Source organism: Cervus elaphus, chromosome 13, assembly GCF_910594005.1.
Source record: "Cervus elaphus chromosome 13, mCerEla1.1, whole genome shotgun sequence".
Taxonomy (NCBI): Eukaryota; Metazoa; Chordata; class Mammalia; order Artiodactyla; family Cervidae; genus Cervus; species Cervus elaphus.
Window position 1 is genome coordinate 66,867,427 of NC_057827.1, and position 22,508 is coordinate 66,889,934.

Genomic DNA, 22,508 nt, shown 5'->3' on the forward strand with positions numbered 1-22,508 from the left:
TCATGTGTTTTTCTCTCAAGCTGCAGTTAATTTCTGAAAGGAATTTCATTGGGCGTTGGAAGAAAGTTCAACGCCCAAGTTCCTCCTTGACATAGCACTCTGAATTCACAACAGTAGTGTAGGACACAAGTGAGTGACAGCTTATAGAGTAGTTCTCATTGGGTATAACTTAACACCCATTCTGCTTGTGGTTAGAATTTATAATTTTGCTAAAGATGTAATTTACTAAAATTTGAAATGGTGTTCTAACAGTCAATTGTCTTGATTAATCTGATTTATAAGTAATACTGATACATATTTTCTTACATCTGAGCTGAAATAAATGCATGTTTCTAGCATATGTAATATAAAAACTTCAGAGGGTAAGTTTACATTTAACAAGATGTTGTTTTCTATTTTTGGATTTCTTATATTATTTTCCCCCCTTTTTTGGCGGTGGGGGTTTAGGGGGAAGCATAGTATTTGTATAAAGAACTGTCACCCCAGAGTGACATCTATTTTCCAAGGTGACCTTGAGCTCACTGGTGGTTTCATACGATGTTTGTGTGCTGTACCTAGATTCAAGGCCTGTGGATTTGACAAAAAAAAAAATTTTTTTTTTCAATTTGGTTTTCATGTACATTCTTTTAAATGTCAATTATTTTGTTAAATTTGAGTAAAATGAAAACCATTGGGATACTCCGCTGGAGGCCTGCGGATGTTGCCGAGTTCTAGTTGGTTTCTCCGTAATAGATGAGAGTCCTTCATTCAGCAAGCGGCCTCCAGAGACCGAGGCTGTTGCAGCGCTGTCAGTAGGTTTACTGCCGCCCGCACTTAGCCAGACCTACCTACTGGACGTTCACCTCGGGATGTGTGTCTGCGACACGGGAAGACCTGGCCCGCTCCGATTTTGAGTTGGAAACCTGGTAATCCACCCCAGGACAGCTACAGGCAGAGAACGTGGATCGCTTCCTGTACCTTGATTCCTCTGATTTTGGGGTCAGCGTGCTTAGCAAGGCCACACTGTTAGTCCTCAGGTCCATCTTCTTGACATCTGACCACCAGCAGAAACAGGACCCCAGAGGTCAGAGCGGTGGTGAGAACTGAAACGGTTCCCCGGTGGCCTGTGCGCTGCCCGCAAGGCCTCTGTCCACTGGGCGGCCTTCGCCTAGCCTCCCCGGCGCCTGTCGGACCGCGGAGCCCTTTGGCCTGGCTCCCCTTGGCCTCGGCGCTGGTGAAGCACCTGTCAGAGCTCACGACCGCGGGGGTGCGCTCCTTTGACCCCAGGAGGTCACGGAGGAGGCTCGACCCCGAGCTGTGCTTCCTGGCGGCCGTAGTCGTGCACTCCACGGTTTGCTCTTCTGCTTTCCAGAACGTGCCCTCGGGAACCTTCGCGCCTGCGCAGAAGCATTTGACTGCATGGCTGGCTAGGTCTGCACCCCAGCTTCCCGACCTTGATGCGCCTTGATTGTTAACTGCCTGGACCATGCAGACTGTGCTTGGGTTCCTGGGTTGCCTGAAGGCCGAGTCAGTGCGGGACCCTTAAGAGCCTAGGCAGCAGGCAGGAGGGGGCGGGCCCTTCGCGAGTGGGCGTGTCCCGCGGAAGGCCGAGGCCAGAGTGGTCCCCGGAGTGCCTTGTCAGGAGAGGATGTTTGCTGGAGCTGGGGATGGACGGAGAGCTGATGGGAGGGGCGGGCAGCACACCGTGGACACTCTTCATCCGCCCCCCTTCTTATGAAAACCGGAAGGGAATGTTGAAGTAGAACATGGGCGTTAGGTCAGGAGGCAAATCAAACTCCCCAGACTGGTCATCCGGCCCTCATGTCCCTAGCCCGCGTTCGGGGAGTCTGCAGGGGAGGTGAGCATGGTGGCGTCACATCCATCTAAAGCAAGATGATTGATTTTCCGCAAAATGTCCTTTGATCAGATTAATTGCTTTTCATTCACTAAAGACCTTCAGACACCATAAGAAGCAGCATTGGGATGTCACAGGAAGGGGCCGGTTGCTGTGCTATATTCTGTTTGCTGCTCTACCTGGGGGCTTGCTCGCTGTCTGCATACAGTATGGAGGTGGAAAGGGCATCAGTACCAAACAGCTTTTTTCTACAACATCCATAACTGGTATGAGGCTCTGTTATGGTGATGGGTCAAGCTATCTTCATAAAACAATTCTGTTTTTATTCACTTTCTGGTAACTTCTGTGGGCCCTGGCTCAAGGACTTGGCATTGTGTCTCATGTACATCTTTTTCTTAAATGTTGTTTGCCATTTCTGGAATTGTCCTTGGTTTTTCCTTAGCTCATAGGTCATAGATGCAGAAATATTATAGTATTTAAGGCATCCGCATCAAGCATCAGATGGCTTTGCATCCAGAAAAACATTTAATGATAACTCACTTCGAAGCACCAAGCATGTGTAACATGGCTCTATAAAATATAATAAACGCATAATGTTGTTAAGCTTTTTAATGCCTGTGGTTCTTGTTTGTTCCTGGATCTCTAAGCCGCCTGTCACTGAGTTACATTACACAGTACAAGTGGCCGTAAGCTCTCGTCTTAACCACTGGAACACCAGGGAAGCCCCCTCACCCACTTTTTAGAAAGTACAACCAAATGAAATTCTCATGCAGTTAGACCCATGACCCTCTGGTAATTATGGAAACTCCCTGCCAAAAAAAAAAAAAACTTATTCCTAACTGGGATAGACTCTAAAGCTTGGTAAACATACTGAGAGCTAGATAGGATTTCGGGTCAGGGGAACAAAATACTCAGCTCTCCCCTCATCCAGCTAGGGTCCTGGTGACTGCTGGACTGCAGATCGGGGTTTATTATTACTCCTTAATTCACATGACTTTGCCTCCTCTTTGGAGGGGGCAAGTCCAGGCCCACATGAGGCCCAGAACTGCGGAGGGAAGGTCTGCAGTCCAGCTGTATCGAGGAACAGCCATAGTGAGAGTGTGTGCATCTTCAGGTTTGAGGTGGGAAGGACCTGGGTTGCTGGGGCTTTGGAGTTGCTTCCTGTGGTCCCCCCAGATAATAGGCGTCCTTCCTTGCTCGGGCCCATACCTCCACCCGGCTGTAATAACACTGAGAACTGGGCCCAGGACCACACCCGGCACTGTGAACACCTTTTCAGTTAATTCCTCTAGACCGCCTTTGGAGGAATTCCGTAGATCACTCGTGCCATGGATGAGGGTCATTGGCAATGTCAGTGACTCAGGCTACCTGACTTCCACAGCACTCTGCTTGCCACAGTTCATCTCCACCCCCCTTGCAAAGAATGCCTGGTCCCTGTCTGCAGTGCCCACCTGGCTCCCAGCTCGTCAGCCTCTCTGGCTCTTAAAGCATCTCCTGGTCTTGGGTCTGGCTCTCACTGCCAGCGGCTTCAGCTCCTAGGTCTGGCCCCGGCCGCTCCTCTCTGGCCTGCCACGGGCAACTATGCCAGTCTCCAGCGTGGGGGTTGCCACCGCACCAGAAGCTACTGTGACTCCCTGTTCCTACAAGATCCGATAAAATCCTAAGCCCCAGCCTCGACCTACTTTTCCACCCTCTCCTCCCCTCCCTCTTGGAGTTTTTCATTTCCAAAGCTTCCTGTCGAATTGTCAGGGTTACTTACTCACTCAGCACCAGTGATGTGTCAGGTGCTGACGGAAGGGCACGAACAGGACTTGGGTTACATCTGGTAGAGGAGAAGGCAGGAGAGAGAAGAGAGATCTGGGACGTGCTGTGAAAGAAGAGAGAAAGCGGCCAGGAGGGAGCGCAGCCTCAGAGCAGGCCCCCAAGGAAGGGTGTGCCACCTGGTCCACCCTGCCGCTTCCATCACCTCCCGCTCTGCCATCACCTCCTGGCTCTGCCCTGGCAGAGTTCGGCTCTGGGCCCACGCCCCATGCAGGCTTCGCTCAGTTCTGTGTCTCAGGAGCGTGCCAGGGCGGTGACGGGTGGGGGGCACTGTGCTCTCGTCACTCCAGCGGGCAGGGCGGGGCCAAGTGCGCGTGGATGCATGGTGTCGGGGTGCTGAGACCCCCGAAAGCCAACTGCCCCCGTGGAGACGCAGGGTGGTTTCCGGAGCCCGAACACGGTGGGGCAAGTTAGGGCCCCTCAGCGTCAGCACAGGCGCGGACCCTCCGGGGCCAGCCTGCGGGCCCCACGAGGCCCCAGGTGAGGGGTGTGGGTGCTCACCCATCCTCCAGTGGTCCCGCCTGTGGCCGAGCCCCCGGCCTGCAGGAGGACCCCAGCCCGGCGCGGGGGGAGGGCAGCCTGCTTGCACAGACCTAGGCATTCTGCCTAACCGAAAGGCACATGACCTTGGCCCTGGGAGCCTCGTTTTCCTCAGCGGAAAGTGGGGGACCTCTCTGCCAGGAGGAGGGGCGGCTGGAGGCCGGAAGTCAACCTCGGAGAATTTAGGAGGAAGAGACAGAATTTAGGAGGAAGAGAGACTTGCCAACTGGGGGCCAAATGGTGGAGTTGGGGCTGAGCTGGGGGCGGGGCTGGGACTGCTGGACTGTCCCCCAAGAGGACGCCCCTTGTAGGGTGGCCTGGGTTGGAGGGGAGCATAGGCATGCTGGAGGGGCGATCTGATCAAGGCCTGGGGCTGCCCCCAGATCGGGGAGGGGGGACACCTGCCCATGGAGAATGCGGCAGGGGGAGCAGTGGCCCCAGGAAGCCTTATCACCCTGGATGAGGTCAGGACCTAGTACCGGGAGGGTGGGAGAGGTGGAGGCTTCAGTGAGGGGGGCAGAGAAACCCCAAGGCCAGGGGGTGGGCTGCTCATCCCTTTCTGAGCCCCACTCTGCGGCAGTCACCTGACTCGAGTGCTGGGTCGTCTGCTCCCACCAGCCCCGGGGACCTCAGCGTCTGCCCGGGGATCATCCGCCCGTTGTCATCTGGCCTGCCTGTGCCTTGGCTGCTTCCTCCTGATGACCCTGCCCCTGCCCGTGGCTGCCCCCAAACTTTGTCTTCACGGACACCTGCCCCCTCCAGGCTGCCTCCAGGGGTCCTGCTCTGTGATGGTCACTCTTCCTCAGCCTGCAGGCTCCCAGCAGATCACCCATCACCCCTGGCCTCTCAGCCCCATGTCTGGGCTTCACTCGATCCTGCCTCCTTGCCTTCCTTCACCCCTGACTCATCTGGAAAAACCCAACCTGGAAGTTCTGGGTGTGTACATGTGTGTGGGGGTGGTGGGGTGGGGAGAGGGTAGTTCCAGGGGCTGAGCGAGGGTCTGCATAGGCTCCGTTCCCAGCGGCCTTCAGGGGTGTGCCCTGATCACGGTGGACGCTGTGACCGGGGACACTGCTGGGTGTCAGGAGGTCAAGGCCTGGGCGCCCCTGCAGGACAGAACTTGAGGCCCAAGCTGACTGAGTGGAGCTGGCCCTGTCCTGGGCGCCTCTGTGGCTTGAACTCCACTCCAGTCACGGAACCGGGGAGTCGGCCATCAGAGGCCAGGGCACAGCCCCGGCTGTTCCTGGCTCCTGAAGCTTCCGCTGGTGAGTGGAGGCCGGCCCGGACAGGGGCAGGGGGTGCGGTGAGGGCTGTGGACCTGTAGGGCCTTGAGGCTCCGGCCCCAGCAGCCCCTGGTCTCGTGACCCTAGACAGGCCCCCCAAATGGTGTCCTCTATTGCAGAATGAGGGCGCCAGTGCTGACTTTCAAGAGCTGTTGGGAGCATTAAAGGGGCTGTGTGTGCCAAGGGCTGACTGGTGCCTGTGAATGTGACATTTGACAATGGTCTTTGCAGGTGTTGTTAGTTAGGTCATCCTGGAGTAGGCGGGCCCTTAAACCAACACCTGGTGTCCTCCTGAAAAGAGGACAGGGACCCTGGAAGTCCAGTGGCTAAGATTCCAGGCTCTCACTGCCTGGGGGCCCGGGTTCAATCCCTGTCAGGGAACTAAGATGCTGCAAGTCAACTGGTGTGGGTAAAAAAGTAACAAAAAAGACAACAGACCCACAGGTGAAAAGAAGACTTGAGGATGGAGGCAGAGACTGCAGCAACGTGCCTATAAGCCAAGGACTGCCGGCCACCAGGTGCTGGAAGAGGCCAGGAGAGATTCCTGCTCGGGCCCTCCAGAAGCAACCAACACTGCTGACGCCTGAATTTCACACTTCTGGCCTCCAGAAGCTAAGAGAAGAAATCTCTGTGGTTTTAGCCACACGGTCTGTGGGCCATTGTTACGGCAGCCCTGGAAACTGCTACAATCTCCAGTCTCCAAGATAACTGCCAATTGAAGACAGCAAAGAATGGAACGGTCAGGACCTGGGCCCGGCTTTGCCCAGGGAGAGAGGATGTTCCCACGTGCTGGGACTTGCCCGAGACGCCCCAGGAGGGGCACATGGCCAGGAAGAGGCAGGAGTCACGTCTTCCTTCTCATTGCACAGCCTGGGTTCCGCTTGCATTTTTTACTTTTTACCATGTTAATAAATAAATAAAATTCAGATCAGGGAGAAAACAAAATGTCAAAAGACCCGTGTAAACCCGACACCTCTCCTAACCCCTCCTCTTTTGGTGTCTGACCATCAGCAGCAAGGCTGGGAGCGGGGACCCTGGGCTTTAGCATCTGCCTGGTTTCTTTCAGAGGAAATAGAAATGTGAGGCAGGGGGACCTCACTGAGGACAGAGCCGCTGCCTAGGACTGGGGAATGGGGGACCCTCCTGGGTTAACCTGAGGACACCCGGCCTGGGGTCACCAGCCAGCTCCTTCCCGCCCTCCTGTCCTTGGAAACTGCAGACAAGCCTGACGTCACAGGCTGGTACGGGGGATTCGGCGGGCTGTAAGGGGGCAGGATCCCAGAGCGCTCCTGGGGGGAAGCTGGGCCTCTCTCTCCAGCTCTCCTCTCCTCTGCCGGGGGGCAGAGGTTTCTGGCTCAGCGGTTGAAAGGAGTCTCCAGGCTCGGAGCTGTGGAGACGCAGGGTGGCCCGATTGATTCCGGGAGGCTGAGCAGAAGTGGGGGTGGGCGGACAGGAAGACACCCCTCTGGCACGGAAGGCCTCCTTCAGGAAGCCCTCAGGGATCCTTAGGTTGGTCTAGGTCAAGCTCAGGACAAGTCCATCCTCCCCGCAGAGCTCCCTCCTCCGGATTCAGCTAGGGTCCCCCGAGCCCTCCCACCTCAGTCCTTCCAGGGAGCTCACGGCACACAGCGCCTGCCCTGCCCAGGTGCCTACCCTGCCCACGCGCCTGCCCTGCCCACCCTCCCGCTGGGCAGGGACCGGGCCTCCCCTCCCTGGGTCACAACAGACGGAGACGCACTCACTACCTGGCTGAGGCTGCACCCAGCATGTTGGTGAACTTCAGTCCACCCCTCACGCCTCCATTAGCCCCATTTTGTAGATGGGGAAACTGAGGGTCTGGAGGTGCCCTGTCGCTGGCCTGGGTCAGGCCAACCACCAGGCCGGCCCCTCCGACTCCTGTGAGGGGGTGGGGGTGAACCCCCTTCCTCTGTGATACACAAATGAAACCTCACTCTTAAAAAACAAAGAGCACTTTATTCCCTCGGAGGTTTCTGTACAACAATGATGCCACGTGGGGGTGGGGGGGGTGGGAGGGGCTGGGGGGAGGGTCATCCTGGCTTCCTTGAGCTCAGCCCGCCTCCTGGGAGTAGGGCCAGTCACCTCCAGTCACCGTGGAGGCCACAGTCACCTCCAACTTGTGCAAAAGCATTCGCCTCCCTGTCTGGTCTCCCGGCCACGAGGTGCCAGCCGTGCCCAGGCTGCCGGAGCTCACACCACCGGCCGGCTTCTAGTGACGGCCCCGGTCGCGTGGGCGCACATGCCCTTTGGCCTCGAGGGGCCCAAACTGGTCAGACCCGTGCCCACTCACAGGCCCCGCCTGGGACTCGCGGGAATGCAAAGCATTGAGACTGACTGCCTGGGAAAGACACCATTTCCCAGGGCTCAGGGGTCCCACAGGGTTCTCCCTGCTGACCCCTCTGCAAACCTCGGGGAAGCCCGGCCGTCGGCAGTGGGCCTGGGCCACAGACATCAGCTGAGTCATGTCCCCATTTTACAGATGGGCATCCTGAGGCTCAGAGAGTGGTAAGACTCCCCCTTGCCATGACTCTGTTTACCTGTGGTGATCTCCCCTTCCACTGACCTGCGCCTGCTCCCTCACCCCAGCTCCTGAGCTAACGTGGAACTTCCAGAAGGTTCCATGGCTTCTTAGTGGTCCCCAGGTTACCCTCCAGTGGGAGTGGCGGGAGTAGGGGTATTCCCAGCCTTGCAGCCTGGAGAAGCTGGGGTGTGCTGGCAGGGGGTTGGGTTCTGGGACCCCAGAAGGCGCCTGAGCTGCCCCTCCGTTCCTAACACAGACCGGACAGGTGGTCTAGAAGTGTTCCTGGAGCTCTGCAGGTGGAGGATTTGAGAATTAATGAGTCACTGGCAAGCCCATTGGTGGGTCTTCAGAAACCCCCCTGGAGGTGTGGCCAGGATCCCAGGGAAGGGTTGGAGTGTTGGCTGGGTTTCTGAAAGACTCCAGAAGCCTGTAACAGTGCCAGGCTGGGTGCTCCACAGGCAGCATCTCTGAGCTTCCTGACAGTACGACACGGGGAACAGGCTCCCCATTTCACAGCCGAGAAAGGCCAAAGGAGGTCAAGTACTGCAGCCAAGGCCCACCCAGCTGAGGAGTGGAATTCAACCCAGGTCTGACGGAGCCCATAGTGCATGGAGTCTCGGGCGTCTGGGGCAGGGCGGTCGGCGGGGGACCCATTTACAGTTTTGGAAGAGTCTGGGCTGCGTTTTGGAAAAGCGGCCCCCGGGAAGGAGGGGCAGGGGGCATCACAGGCTGGAGGGCTGGGCCAGGGCGGCGGAGCCGGCGTCGCCCTCGAGCCGGGCCTCCTCGCCGCGCGCGTAGCTGAGCACCACGGTGACGGTGGCGAAGGTGGCGGCGTTGACCGGGAAAGCGCGCAGCAGCGTGGATGCCAGCCCCCGCGTGAAGACGCGCCAGCCCTCGGCGCGGTAGCTCTGTTGCACGCAGTCGACGATGCCCCGGTAGCGTGGCGCGCCCTGCAGCCCGTCGGCCTGCAGCCGCGACTTGACCACGTCCACGGGGTACGTGGAGAGCCAGGATGCGATGCCCGACGTGCCGCCCGCCAGCAGCAGCTTGGGCACCAGCAGGCGGTCCCCCGGCTCGCAGCCCAGTGCGCGCGTCAGTACGTCGTAGGTGAGGAAGTAGACGCCGAAGCTGGGCGTCTCGCGCAGCAGCGTGGATGCCATGCCCCGGTTGACGCCGCGCAGGCCCTCCTGCCGGTAGATCTGTGCCAGGCAGTCCAGGGGCCCGCGGTAGGTGCGCGCCGGGCCTGCCTCCTGAAGCTGCAGCCGTGTCTTGGCCAGCTCCATGGGGCAGCAGATGACGCACTGGATGGCCCCTGCCGCCGCGCCCGCCAGGAACTGGTTCAGCGGTGAGTCCCGGCCCAGCGCCCGCAGGGTGTTGCCCTGCACGCCGAACACCAGCGCGTTGATGAAGGTCAGCCCCAGGAGTGGCGACCCCAGGCCTCGGTACAGGCCCAGCACCTGCGGGGCGCACGGAGAGGCGTCAGGTGCGCTCCGGCTTGGAGTCTATAGAGCTGCTCACCACCTTCCCCCCGGGACCCTCCATGCCGGTGGTGGCTGCCCCGACCCACCTCAGCTGCTCATGAGGACCAAGCAGAATTTGATCAGAACCCAGGTTCTCAATCTGAGAGGCCCGGGCACACCCGCCCTCCCGTTTCCAAAGCCTGGCTGTGCCCCTGAGTTGCCCACCACCTCCTCTCCCGGCTCTGCGGTCCAGGGGCCACAGCATCGCAGAGGCAGGGTGTCCTGCTCCACCTCCTGTGGTCCAGTGAAAGAAAGTGAAAGGGAAAGGGGCTCAGGCGTGCTCCACTCTTTTTGACCCCACGGACTATACAGTCCATGGAATTCTCCAGGCCGCAATACTGGAGTGGGTAACTGTTCCCTTCTCCAGGGGATCTTCCTAACCCAGGAATCGAACCCAGGTCTCCCGCATTGCAGGTGGATTCTTTACCAGCTGAGCCACCAGGGAAGCCCAAGAATACTGGAGTGGGTAGCTTTTCCCTTCTCCAGCGGATCTTCCCGACCCAGGGATCGAACTGGGGTCTCCAGCATTGCAGGCGGATTCTTTACCAACTGAGCTGTCAGGGAAGCCCCTGTGGTCCAGACCCACAGCACTGCAGAGGCAATGCTGAGGCTGGCTCCCCACCTGACCCTCACGGGCCCCAGGCACTCACACTCTCCTGCTTGATGATGGCCTGGAAGCAGTGCAAGGTCCCTCGGTATTGGGGCTTCTCCACACTCTGGACCTGAAGCCGCACCTGGAAGGAGGACCCAGTGTAAGTCAAGTGGCTGCGTGGAGTCAGAGTGCCCAGCTCTCTGGGGCCAGCACGCAGGACCCCCGGGGAGACTCTCTCCAGGAGGCCTGAGGTTGGACCCATGAGGCAGGGAGCCAAGGAGCTTTCTGTGGCTTTTGGAATCCCAGGGAGGGGGCTGGATATCTGTGCCATTTTTAGGGAGGGCTGTCTGTGGACAAACAGTCACGGAGACAGCCAGCTGCAGAGGGCTGGGGGTCCCCAAGACCCCTGTTCACTATCTCCGCACGAGGTACTGACAGTGAGGCCTAAGGCATCTCCCGAGACCTCCCACCATCCCGGAAGCAAGTCCTGGCCGATGCCCAAGGGGTGTCCAGTCTTAACACCCCACCACGCGCTCTCCACATCGGGGCTGGGAATGCCCATGGGTGTTCAGTGAGGAGCCCTGGGCCTTTTGGGCCTTCCGCTTGGTTTCTGCCGGTGGCCCCTGGGGAGGGCAGTGGTCATGAGTTAGTAAAGCGGTGAGCGGAGAGCCACTGGTCGCCTCCTTGGGACCAAGTCAGCAGCTCCAGGGCTCGAGGGCCCTCGGAGCCCAGCAGGCCAGAGCCAAAGAAAGCACTCTTTGTCCACAGAGAGCTTATCTCAGTCTTTAACGCTCATCCCCCAGGGTCAGAGCAGAAGCATTTTTTCTTCCTGTGTCTGGGGGAGGCGGGTAAGCTAGGTTCGGCCCTGGGCTCAGCTCTGACTCAGACGCGATCCCCACTACAGCCCTGGCCATGGCGTGAGCGCCTCTCTGTGCCGGGCAGTGGAGAGGGGCTCCGTCGTGATCACTGGCTGAAGTGGGGTCGGGGTCACTCCTGTTTCAAAGATGGGAAAACCGAGGCTCAGAAAGATCCTGCAACTCGGTCAAGGCTGTCCTCTCCAGGGACATGAGTGGCTGTGTTGGTCGTGGCCAGAGTGGTGTTGAGGGTGCTGGCGAATGCACTTACAGAAAAAAATGTGTTGTAAGCAAAAAAGAAATCTCATGCCTGCACACGGGGACCTCAACGCTGGCGACCACTGCTCTGAGAGGCCGCTGACCACCCCAGCAACCCGCCCCACCCTGGCTGCCAGCTCGGAGAAGAGCACAACCACTCAAGAACTCTGAGGGCATCTTAACACCATGAGCTCTGCCTCAGGTTGCTTCTGTGATGGGAGGCTTCCCACTTTCCCTTCGACGTCCGGGGGTCTCTGGAGGACTGGCTTTTCCTCCTGTGGCCCCTGACACCGGCACCAAGGAGGCCGTGTCAGCAGAGATGATGTGAAACGGAGCTGTGCCCTGCCCTCCGTGGGTCAGACTTACGGACACCCCGGTGCCATCCTGGCAGGCTGGACTTGGTTTCACGCCCAGGCTCGGGCCAGCTCGGGTCCCACAAGAGGCTGCAGGGGATCTCCCCTTTGTGTCTGACCCCCGGGGCTGGGATGGGCACTCACATCTGGGAGGCTTGGGGGAACCAGGTCTGGGGTAAAATGTGGCCTGAGTCTTATAGAATCTAGAGTTGAGGTTTTTAACACTTGGGGGTAGTAGGATCTCATTGGAGGATTGACGGACCCACCCCTGGAAAAGTAAGTCATTTATACATCAACCCCAGGAGGTTCCCAGCTTCCCCCCCAGGGCTGGGAGACCCCGCATAAAGAACCCCCTATCGAGACGGGGCTACTGTTTCTCAACCAGCCCCCAGGGCCCCCACCCCGGGACCTGTGCTTGGGTGCAAGCTCATCTCATACCCTCCCTGCCCCTGCCAGTCTGGGAGGGCAGTCTGGTGGGTGCGGGGTGGTGGGGCAGGGTCCAGGCCCGGGGTCTGGTTTGGGCAGAGAAGAGAAGCGTTGGGTTCACCTGGTCTGTACTTACTAGCGCTCTCCGGGATGAGGCTTACGCTCATCTACAACAAAGTTACATTTTGCTATGGACGGAGACAGCCCCTAGCTTAGAAAGTAAAGGCAGTTAAAGCAACACAAAATTTCAACATCACATCCAGGCCCGGGACCCCCGAGGCCAGGCCCTGGCCTCCCCGGCCTGGCCTCCCCGCCCCCGCCCCCGCCCGGGGCCGGCTGCTCCCTGGTGAGAGAGGGCCCAGACACGTCCACAGAAACGCGTGTGAAGGTGGTGTGTCCAAGGGCAGTGGCTGTGGTTCTGGGCGCCACAGAGGTGAACCACGTCTTGGACTCAAATTTCTGTTCCAAGGACCTGGGGGGACACACTGCCGAGGTAGCAGTCACGAGATGGTGTGGATGGAACTGCAATGTGGGTGTCCCCTCATGCATTCGGAAACCCAGGTCCAAGTTCATGAAAACAGGACCGTGGATGAGAAGTTAGGGTGCTGGCCGCCTGGAAGAGGGGAGGGCGGGGGTGTTAGGAGGGGACGGGGGTTTCTGCGGGGAGGGATGCCTCATTTCTCCTCACAGGTTTGTGCTTCGGCGGTGAGCACGTGGGCGTGGGTCTCCACGTGAAACACTTCAGTGAAAATGACCACTTGCAGAGCTGGGGGAGTAAATCCCACTTTTGCCAAAAGCCAGGACTATATATGGGCCTGTGTGCATGTATGTTTTCTGGTAGAAATCATTAACAGGGTTGGGGGAAAGGTTACATAAAGGACTAGTTTTTTTGTTTGTTTGTTTTGTTTTGTTTATATGTGTCTGTTATGGTGAGCATTCTTTTACACCCTACATTACTTTTGTAATAGAAAGCTAACCAAAAAAAGTGTGTATGTATGTGGGTTGTTTTTTTTTTAATGTATGTGTTTTAATTAAAACACATTTAAAAAAACCCCAGCGTTTTCCTGTTTTCTTTGACTGAGAATGCTTATTATTATTATTTTTTTAAATATTTATTTATTTGGCTGTGCCAGATCTTAGTTGTGGCATGTGGAATCTAGTTCCCTGACCAGGGATCAAACTCAGGCCCCTTGCATTGGAAGCTTAGCCACTGGACCACTGGGGAAGTCCCAAGAATGCTTAACTTTTATAATGCAAAAGAGCCAGGAAAAAAAAAAAAAAAAGCCTTTGGCATTAAGTTAAACCAAAAGAGCTGAGCGGCTCTACCTGGAATCAGCAGAAGGTCACAGGGTCTGAGCGCATGGGGGTGGGGGGTGGGCAAGAAGGGTCACGAACTTGAGTGACAATGGGGACTTGCTAGAGGTGGGTTTTTTTCCCCTTTAAAAAGGCTTGGCTTTTTAAAGATCGATTTGCGCAGAGGTGATGCTGGTGGGCCGCAGTGGCAAAAACTAAAACAGTTACAAATGGATTTCCTCAAAGGCCAACCCCCAGGTGCCAGGTAAGGTGGGGCAGGGCAGGAGCCCAGCGGTGGAGGGGTTCCTGAGCTCAGGCTGCCCCTGGGGCGCTGGTCACGGCTCGGGAGCTCAGAGGGAGCTGGAGGCACCAGAACAAAGTGGCCCCCAGCCTGGAGGGACTGACCTGGGTGGGGGGTCGGGGGGGACCCCAAGGAGGCGCCTGAAGAAGGCCTGGCCGAGTCCCAGCTCAGAGACGCCTCTGCGGAGCTGGGCAGAGGAAGTGAATCAGAGACACTTCTGGGCTAGATGCAGCTTTGAGAGGCACGCACAGCACATGACCGTGGCCCCACGTGCACAGGCTCCCCCAGCCCTGGAGGGACACGGGGGCCCACTGCGTGGCAAGAGAGCCTGGCCTTGCCTTCTGGGGTGGAAGGAATCCATGCCCTTCGGAACTAACAATTCAATCCAGCACAAACCACACCGCTGTGCCGGGCCCGGAGGCTTCGGGAAATCTCGCCAGCCCCTCACTGTGCAGGTCAGAACAGTTGGCTCGGAGGTAAAGTGACCGGCAGGTGGGCGGCCAGGGGGCCTGGAGCTAGCTGCGCAAGGCCCAGAGAGAGACCTGTCTTGTTTGTTTTTGGAGTGGCTTGGAGGATCTTAGTTCCCCGACCAGGGATGGGGCCCCAGCCCACAGCGGTGAAAGCGCAGAGTCTTAACCACTGGGCCACTTCGGACCCTGGGACAGACCTTTCTAAGGTCAGAGCACAGTGCTCGGGGCCTGTGCTGGAGGAAATGCAGCCCTACTGTAGTCAGAGGACCTGTTCTCGGCCCAGGGACACCTGGGTTCCTGAAAAAGGAGGAGACGGGGGTCTCTCAAGCCCACCTACACACGGGTGACATCCTTGTCTTTGCTCCACCCTCGCCCCTGAGGGAAGAGGAGCCAAGTTCAGGGTTCAGCGGGCTACAGGGTCTGGGCTAGGGCCCACTGCTTGCAGTTCGCCGGGCTCCTGGGGAAGCCCGAGAGGAAGGGGCCCGACTTGGCTAGTTTAAGGACAAAACCCCCAACAACAGAGGGCAGATCTTATTTGGGAGTTTTCAGCTGGGAACGTGGACTCTATTGGTTTCCACTGAGGCGTCGGAGAACCCGGGCCCCAACCCTGTGCCAAGGAGTGGGCTCGTGGAGAGGGGGAGTGGGGGCTCCTCCCCGGAGCTATTCTCTGCAGCCCCCCAAGAAATGCCCGGGCAGTGTCAGCCCCAAGGCCCACCACTCTGGGGGGATCGTGGTCACGGGAAAGGCTGATGTGTGATTTCTCTGTAATTCTCTCTGAATCCTTGCCTGCTAGAAGCAGTCTGGAGGCGTTCTGGGTGAGGACAGGGTGCATGCCCCTGGCTCTGGGCAGTCCCTCTGTCCCAGGTGGCCAAGCATCAGGATGGACCTCCAAGTTCAGCCCCAGCTGGGAGATGGAGGAACAGACCAGGAGGAAAGGCCCGGCCGGCCTGCTGGACAGGCCGCTGCTGGCCTGGGCATCAGGGAGAAGCCTGATTCTACCTTCTGAGCTGTGGGAGGACCTTGGGGGGCTCCTGAGATGGTCACCAGAAAGGGGTATCCTGCCGCCCCGACCCTGCAAACCTCCCTCCAATGTCTGCACCTCCACCGTGGCCTGAGGATAAAACAGCGATGAGAGACTCACCTTGACCGTGTCAAACGGGTGTCCCACCAGCACGCCTGCCACACCTGGGGGAGAGAAAGGACAGCCCGTGACCCAGACACCCCAGAAACCGCCGTGTGGGGCACGGGTCCAGCAAGGATGTGCCTGGCACATCCCGGGAGCCCCTTGATCCTTGGGGTGGGGTGAGGGGAGGGTGGCCGTCCCAAGGCCAAGCCAGGATCTGTCAGACTCAAAGCTGGTGACTCTCTCCGTCCGGCTGCCCATTGCAGGGGACAAAAGAAGGTGCCCCTTGATGCAGCAACCTGGATGGACCCAGAGAGTGTCCCACTGAGTGAAGTAAGTCAGACAGAGGAGAAATACTATATGACATCCCCTGTATGTGGAATCTAAAAGGAAATGATACAAATAAGCTTCCTTACAAAACAGACTCACAGACTTAGAGAACACACTTAGGGGTGCCAGAGGGAAGGGTGAGGGGAAGGGATGGTTAGGGAGTTTGGGATGGACGTGTGCACACACTGCTGTATTTAAAATGGATAACCAACAAGGACCGCCTGTAGCGCACAGGGACCTTTGCTCAATGTTCTGTGGCAGCCTGGATGGGAGGGGGTTTGGGGGAGAATGGATGCATGGACATGTATGGCTGAGTCCCTTCACTGTCCACGTGATGCTCTCACAATACTGTTAATTAGCTATGCTCCAATATAAAACAAAAAGTTTAAAAAAGAGAGAGAGAAGGTGCCCCTTGGGAGGTTGTCGAAGCCATTTCTCAGATGTTCCCACTGCTCCGAATGCCTGGCACGGTCGGGGGCTCCAGGGGTTCTGGACTTGGGGCCAGCCCCTCACCCAGGTTTGAATTCTCCCTCTGTCATTTCCCAGCTGGCTGAGCTCACAAAGGACTCAGCGTCTGAGCCTCACCCTCTGCACTTGTACAGGACTGAGAGTCAGCCTTCCCCGGGGCTGCCCCTGGTCCTGGAGTGCTGACCCGGACGTGAGGCATCGCAGCTGCTGGCTGACGGCTCCCCTGCCCTGCTCGGGAGCCACGCTGTGCCCGGGGTGGCCGCCCACGACTCTGTGTTCGTGCTTGGTTATATATCAGCCTAGGGCCTGTAAAGATCCACCCTCCCAGAAAAGGACAAGCCCCCCCCCCCCCCCCCCCCGAATGGCTCACAAGCGCCTGTCAGAGTTCTGTGTGCTGTGCAGGGTACAAGCATCCCTGTGGACCAGTCTTGTTACTCCGCTTCACGGAGGAGAGTGAGGCTCAGACAGGTGTGCTAACTGCCCCACTGACCCCGTGCTGTCCTCCCTGGAACTCCACGTGTGTACATCTTACAGCTCTGCTTTTATTGCTATGTTGTTGTTCAGTCGTCCAGTCGTGTCCGACTCTTTGTGACCCCGTGGACTGCAGCACGCCAGGCTTCCCTGTCCCTCACCATCTCCCCGAGTTTGCCCGAGTTCATGTCCATTGCATTGGTGATTTATTACTATATTTATTGCTATATTTCAATGTATAATAGAGCAATTAAACAGGCTAATATTCATTGAGTCACAGTCACATTTCTACCTGCTGGTTACCATTCTTAGCTTTGTATGTGTACCAACTCTCCCTCTTATGTATGTAAAGGACTATTAGCCCATTTTACAGATGAGGAAACTGAGGCACAGGAAAGTGATATATGTCCACACCACACAGTAAGTGGTGGAGCCAAGATCTGGACCCAAACCTTCTGGGCCTGGAGCCCTCCTTCTTAACCACTCATCTCTCCTGCTTCCCATCAGAGCTGGTTACCACGTTAGTGGATGTCCACAAGTAAATAGGAGTTATTATGTTTCTTCACATATTGTATTTTTAATCCTTATATAATGTCCTTTTCACCTTGTTTAATGCTTCAGACTTTAAAAGTGCAAGTCGCTCAATCGTTGACTCTTTATGACCCCGTGGACTATACAGTCCTTGGAATTCTCCAGGCCAGAATACTGGAGTGGGTGGCCTTTCCCTTCTCCAGGGGATCTTCCCAACCCAGGGATCGAACCCAGGTCTCCTGCATTGCAGGCGGAGTCTTTACCAGCTGAACCACAAGGGAAGCCCTCAGACCTTAAAGTCCACTCTATTTGATACTAGCTTTGCCAATCCTGCTTTGCTTTTGGTCTCGAGTATCTGGTATAGTTTGGTGACGTTCCTAATTTTCAACTTTGTCTTACTACTTTTAGATGTTCCGTAAACAAACTACACCTGGGCTTTGGTTTCTACCCCAGTCTGAAGCAGGTTCAGGTTTTGCCAAGACAAGAGATCTGACACAGTTCCGTCTTATTTTATGGGTATGACCCCTTTGCTTTCCACATTTTTGTGGGTTCAGGCAAACTACTATTTATCCCCTTTCTGCTTGTTAATTTTTTAGTTTAGCTAAGAGTTACCTCTGCTTTAGAACACTCATAATCCACATGTGAAAGTGAAAGTCGCTCAGTGTGTCCAACTCTTTGTGACCCCGTGGACTATACAGTCCATGGAATTCTCCAGGCCAGAATACTGGAGTGGGTGGCCTTTCCCTTCTCCAGGGGATCTTCCACCCAGGGATCAAACCCAGGTCTTCCACACTGCAGGTGGATTCTTTACCAGCTGAGCCACAAGGGAAGCCCAAGAACGCTGGAGTGGGTAGCCTTTCCCTTCTCCAGGGGATCTTCCCGACCCAGGAATCGAACCGGGGTCTCCTGCATTGCAGGCGGATTCTTTACCAACTGAGCTATCAGGGAACCTGCATGTAGAAACAGGGTTAAGAACTATCACCACCCCGCCATGGGGTGAGAGTAGGAGGCTTTCTCTGCCCTCTACTGCCCCACCTTACCCCCAAGAGCCATCTCCAAGCACATTCCCACCCTGCCCATCTTCCACTGACCTTCACCTTCAAAACTCACGAGACTCAGGGCTATTCCATCTTGGGGTCTCTACTTTCATCACTGGAGCCTCTCTTGATTACGACCCTCAGAGGTAACACATCTGAACTCCTGCTCATCTGCAAAACCTGTTTCTTTAATGCCATCAGGGAAGACAGTCCTCAGCTCTGGGGAAGACTGAGTCCAGGCCATTAACTCTGGCCACGGCCACGAATCTTCTGGTTTCTAGCGCCACAGATGAGAAATCCACGGGCAGCCTGTCTATTCACCTTTGTCAATAACTTATTTATTCTATCAGAAAGCTGCTGGGATTTTTATCTGTAGATTTTGGGAATATCACCAGGAGATACCAACGGTGTGTCTTTTTTCTTTAAAGAACTCTGCCTGGAATACCCTCAGCCCTTTCACTCAGCAGAGTGATCAGAGAAAATTTCCACTATTATTTATTCATCATACTCATCACCGCCAGACCTTTTCCTCCTTCTGGAGCCACTAACACTGACAGGTGGGTGAAGACACCCCAAGCCTGTCTTGTCCCTCAGCTCTTCCACCTTTGTGTTTCTGGTCTTCAAGACACACTTTGTTTTGATCATTTGAGACCCACCCCCGTTTTCATTTCATGTTTTGAATTTTCTGAATTTGAAATTCTAGTTCTTGGGGGAGTGGAAGTGGGGTACTGGGACCCTTCTGACCCAGCCCCCTGCAAGGCCTCAGGGCTGCTGTCAATCAAGGCCCCACCCCGCCTCCCAGAGGGCGAGGTTGGTCACGTGGTTCACACGCAGCCAATCAGAAGGGATCTACCCTCCCGGGACGCTGAATGAAGAGCCGCCCCTGGGGGCAGAAACACAGCCTGCACCTGCCCTGAACCTCCAGCCGGTGAGGAGCTCAAACCCAAGGAAACCAGGCAACCTCTGGGGCTCAGGCTAGGGGTGCCACCCGGACGTGGTTCCTGGACGGCCCCTCTGCTCTGAAAGCTGAGCCTGGGACACAGTCAGGTCACTGGCCCCTAGAGCCTTGAGGCTGGGGGAAGGGACGAGCCTGGCGGCCTCCTTGCATTTTTCGGGGCCTAGGTTTCTCCTAGGTCAAGTAATACCAGGAGAGAGGGTCCCTTCTACCCTCGCCCATCTCCGCTCACACCACGGGGGAAGCACAGGCACCTCCAGCCCTAGGCGTCCACCTGGACCCAGGTAGGACCACAGGTCTGGGGGCCGTGGAGTGCCTTCCACTCACCAACCCAGGGCCTGGCCAGGGTCTCTCCCAGGTGGGCGTGATGAGGATGGGCAGGGGCCCTGGTGAGCAAGAGCCCAGGGTGACTTGACCGTGTGTGTCTGAAGGGATGGGTCTGACTTTACCAAGAGTGTTCCCGCCCCAAACCCCACAGCTCCCAGCACACCTGTGTGAATACAGAAAGGATCCTGCTTCTCAGGGGGAAGAACCCACGCTCCTCAAGAAGCTGCAAAGGGGCCTTGGCCCTGGGACTGAGCCCCCATTGGGGGTGGGGTAGAGAAGGGTCTGCCCACCCCCTACCCTGGAGGAGCCCCCGGCCTGGTGGCAGGACACAAGGGGAGGTCCCTGGGAGGGGGGGTGGGAACAGCAGAGAGGGGAATGGACAGGGCAAAACTGACAACTTGGTCCATGGAAGTCGGCCCCTCCTGTCTCCTCTGGCACCTGGGCTTGGAAGACACGTGCCCGAAAGCTCTGGGGCCTGGAGGCCTGATTGGGTAACCGTCTGGGTCACTTCCCAGCACACTCCCTTCTGCATCAGCCTCCTCCTCTCAGGAAGCTAGCATCATGCTGGTTTATGTGCCTAAGGCTGCTCTCCACACTTCTCTTCCTCCAGGGAAGCTGCTGGCTGGCAGGTAGCTGAGAGCGTTATTAGAGTCACCGGGGGGCAGGTGACCTGCTGGAGGAGACAAGTGCCCAGTGTCAGAGCTTGGGCAGGGCTTGGGGACACTCAGCCAGTCCTCTGGCACTTCCGTCAGTCCTTCTGTCACTTCCCTGACAGCTAAACCTGGCTCCTAGTGAATACCTGTTGAATAAATTAACTCTACAAGAAAAACACACTAAAGGCCAAAGAGGGAAGTGCCAGTGCCCAGCGCCCATGGTCAGGCCACAGCCAGCCCAGAGGGACGTGGACTCAAGGTCCCCGGGGGGCACACAGGGCCTCAGCGCTGCGGGGCAGCTCGGCCTCGGGGAAGGTGCCCCACACGGGGTGCACTCCTGAGCCCAAGGCCTACTCTGCCCCCCTCCCAGGGGCTTCCCTGGTGACTCAGCTGGTAAACAGTCCGCCTGCAATGTGGGAGACCTGGGTTCGATCCCTGGGTTGGGAAGATCCCCTGGAGAAGGAAATGGCTACCCACTCCAGTGTTCTGGTCTGGAGAATCCCATGGGCTGTATAGGCCATGGGGTTGCCAAGAGTCGGACACGACTGAGCGACTTTCACTTTCACCCCCGCCCCCCCACCGCCAGTCTGTTCCTCAGAAGAACCGCGCAGGAAGGGGGCGGCCGTCAAGGCGTGACTAGGCGCCTGGGGTCAGGCCCACGCCTTTTAGGCCATCTCACTAGGGGGTCGTCCGGTAGCCCCCGGCCTCAGCCCACCCACATGGCTGCGGGAGACGGGGTGGAGGCAGTTTCAAACTTCTTGGGCCCAGGAAGGGGACCCTGCTCCGGGTCGGCGCAGGCTGGGGTCTGGCGTGAGGGAGATGGGCTCGGAGCCTCGCCGTCCGCTGGCCTCGGCAAGGAGTGTGGTGGGGCATCCTTCTGGCGGTCCCCTGGCAACCACGGTAATGTCCCCGAGCCCCAGATCGCTCGTCCGAACGTGCTGCGAAAGACTTAAAAGACAGTTGCCTTGGTGGACAGCGCCCTAGGGGCCCTCCGGGCCTGATGTCAATTCACGCCCACAAGAATCCCGTGAAACAGGAGCACAGCTAATCCATCTTACAGGGGAGGAAATCTCAGCCATAGGGCAAGCCACGGGGCCGAGAGGTCGCAGGTGAGCTGGCCTCCCAGGCCGGACGCCTCGTCCCCGGGCGTCCCCGGCCCCCGCGCTCGCCCGGGCAGGACCCGCCCGCTTCCTTACCCCCAGCGCATCCAGCCAGAAAGTCGAGCGCCATTGCCGGGTCCCCGGTGAAGCCGCCTTCCTCCGGGTCCTCCTTCGCTGACCCCTCGCCGGACTGGTCGCCGTCGGGGGCCCTCCCTGCTTTGCTGGGCTGGGACTCGGCCTGGCCGCCGCCTTCTGGCACGGAGCCCCGCGCAGGCTGGGGTCTGGCGGTAGCGGTGGCGGCGGCTCAGCGCGCGACTCCTTGCCGGGCGTTTGTCCCTCACTAGCCGGCTCGCTGGCCTTTGCGATCTTCCGTACGCCGCCCGTGGTCCCTCACCTCGGGCCGCGCGTCCCGCCCCCCGGGCCGGCAGGCCGGGGTCGGGCGGGGAGCAGAGCTCAGCCAATGGGCGGGCGAGGAGCGGACAACGCCCCGGGCCCCGCGCGCCGCCGCGGCGTTTCATTGGCCGGGCGGACCTGGGCGGACCTGGGGTGCGGGCGGGGCGGGGCCACGTAGCGGGCAGGCGGGCGGGGGAGGCGCGGAGGAGCTGCAGACAAAGAATGCGCTTCGTGCGCCCGCCCGCGCCGCCCCCGGCGGAGAGGAAGCAGGGCGTGCGCCGCCGCGGCGGGACGGTGGGGTCGGTGCGTCCGGGGAGCCCCGGGCCGGCGCGGCCTGGGAACTTCCCGGCCTGCGCGACGCGAATCAGCGGGGCGGGGGGTGGCGTGCCCTCGCTCTGGACCGGGGGCCTGGGATCCTTGGGGCCTGGGTTCAGATCCCAACTCCACCGCCCAAGCTCAGGGTCCTTGCTTGCATAATGGGGACGCGCCGCGGTTAACGGAGGTGGAGCGCCGGGACCCTCCAAGGCCAGCAGGCTGGGACACTAACTGTAACACTCCTCGAGCGGCGGAACGCCCCTTCGGGGGAGTCTTCGCCCCCCCGCCCCCCCCCCCCCGTCTGTGCGCCCTCCGGCCGGTGGGCCTGGGGCTCCTGGCCTCCTGGCTCGCCGCACGAGGGTCGAAGGGCGTGGCCACGACCTCGGTGCGCAAACTTGCGGGAGCCGCGGAAAGCTGTGCGGAGGGGAGGTTCTTGGACTCGTTCTGGAGCCGCGAGGCGAGAGAGGCCACATCGGGCGCAGTGTGGCCAAAGGGGGCGGTCACGGAGCCGCGGCTCTGGAAGGCCTCGGGGCCTGGACCGCCTGGCGGTGGAGGAGGAATGTGAGAAGGCCAAGTGGGAGGGCGCTGGGCTCGGGTCTACGCAGGTAGCTGGGCGGCGGGAGGTGGGGGTGGGTGAAGTAAGAGCAGAATCCGACTCTGCTCCGCGTCCGCTTTTCCCCATCCCGGGGATTGGCCGCGGCCAGGGACCCCCTCCCTGGGG

The 22,508-nt window shown here is 58.3% G+C and overlaps 1 protein-coding gene across 3 annotated transcripts; it reads right to left on the reverse strand.

Moving 5' to 3' along the window:
* Window positions 1-7,434: 7,434 nt before the first annotated feature.
* Window positions 7,435-21,514, reverse strand: SLC25A29 (solute carrier family 25 member 29). Of its 3 annotated transcripts, none has more exons than XM_043921832.1 (4): window positions 21,176-21,514; window positions 15,226-15,269; window positions 10,188-10,271; window positions 7,435-9,474 (listed from the first exon to the last, which is right to left on the reverse strand). In XM_043921832.1, the coding sequence occupies exons 1-4, from the start codon at window positions 21,207-21,209 to the stop codon at window positions 8,740-8,742; spliced, it is 897 nt and encodes a 298-aa protein (XP_043777767.1). In that variant the 5' UTR covers window positions 21,210-21,514; the 3' UTR covers window positions 7,435-8,739. The 3 variants fall into 3 exon arrangements, with proteins under 3 accessions (XP_043777767.1, XP_043777766.1, XP_043777765.1); XM_043921831.1 differs by having other exon boundaries at window positions 10,188-12,227; XM_043921830.1 differs by having other exon boundaries at window positions 10,188-12,231.
* Window positions 21,515-22,508: the final 994 nt, after the last annotated feature.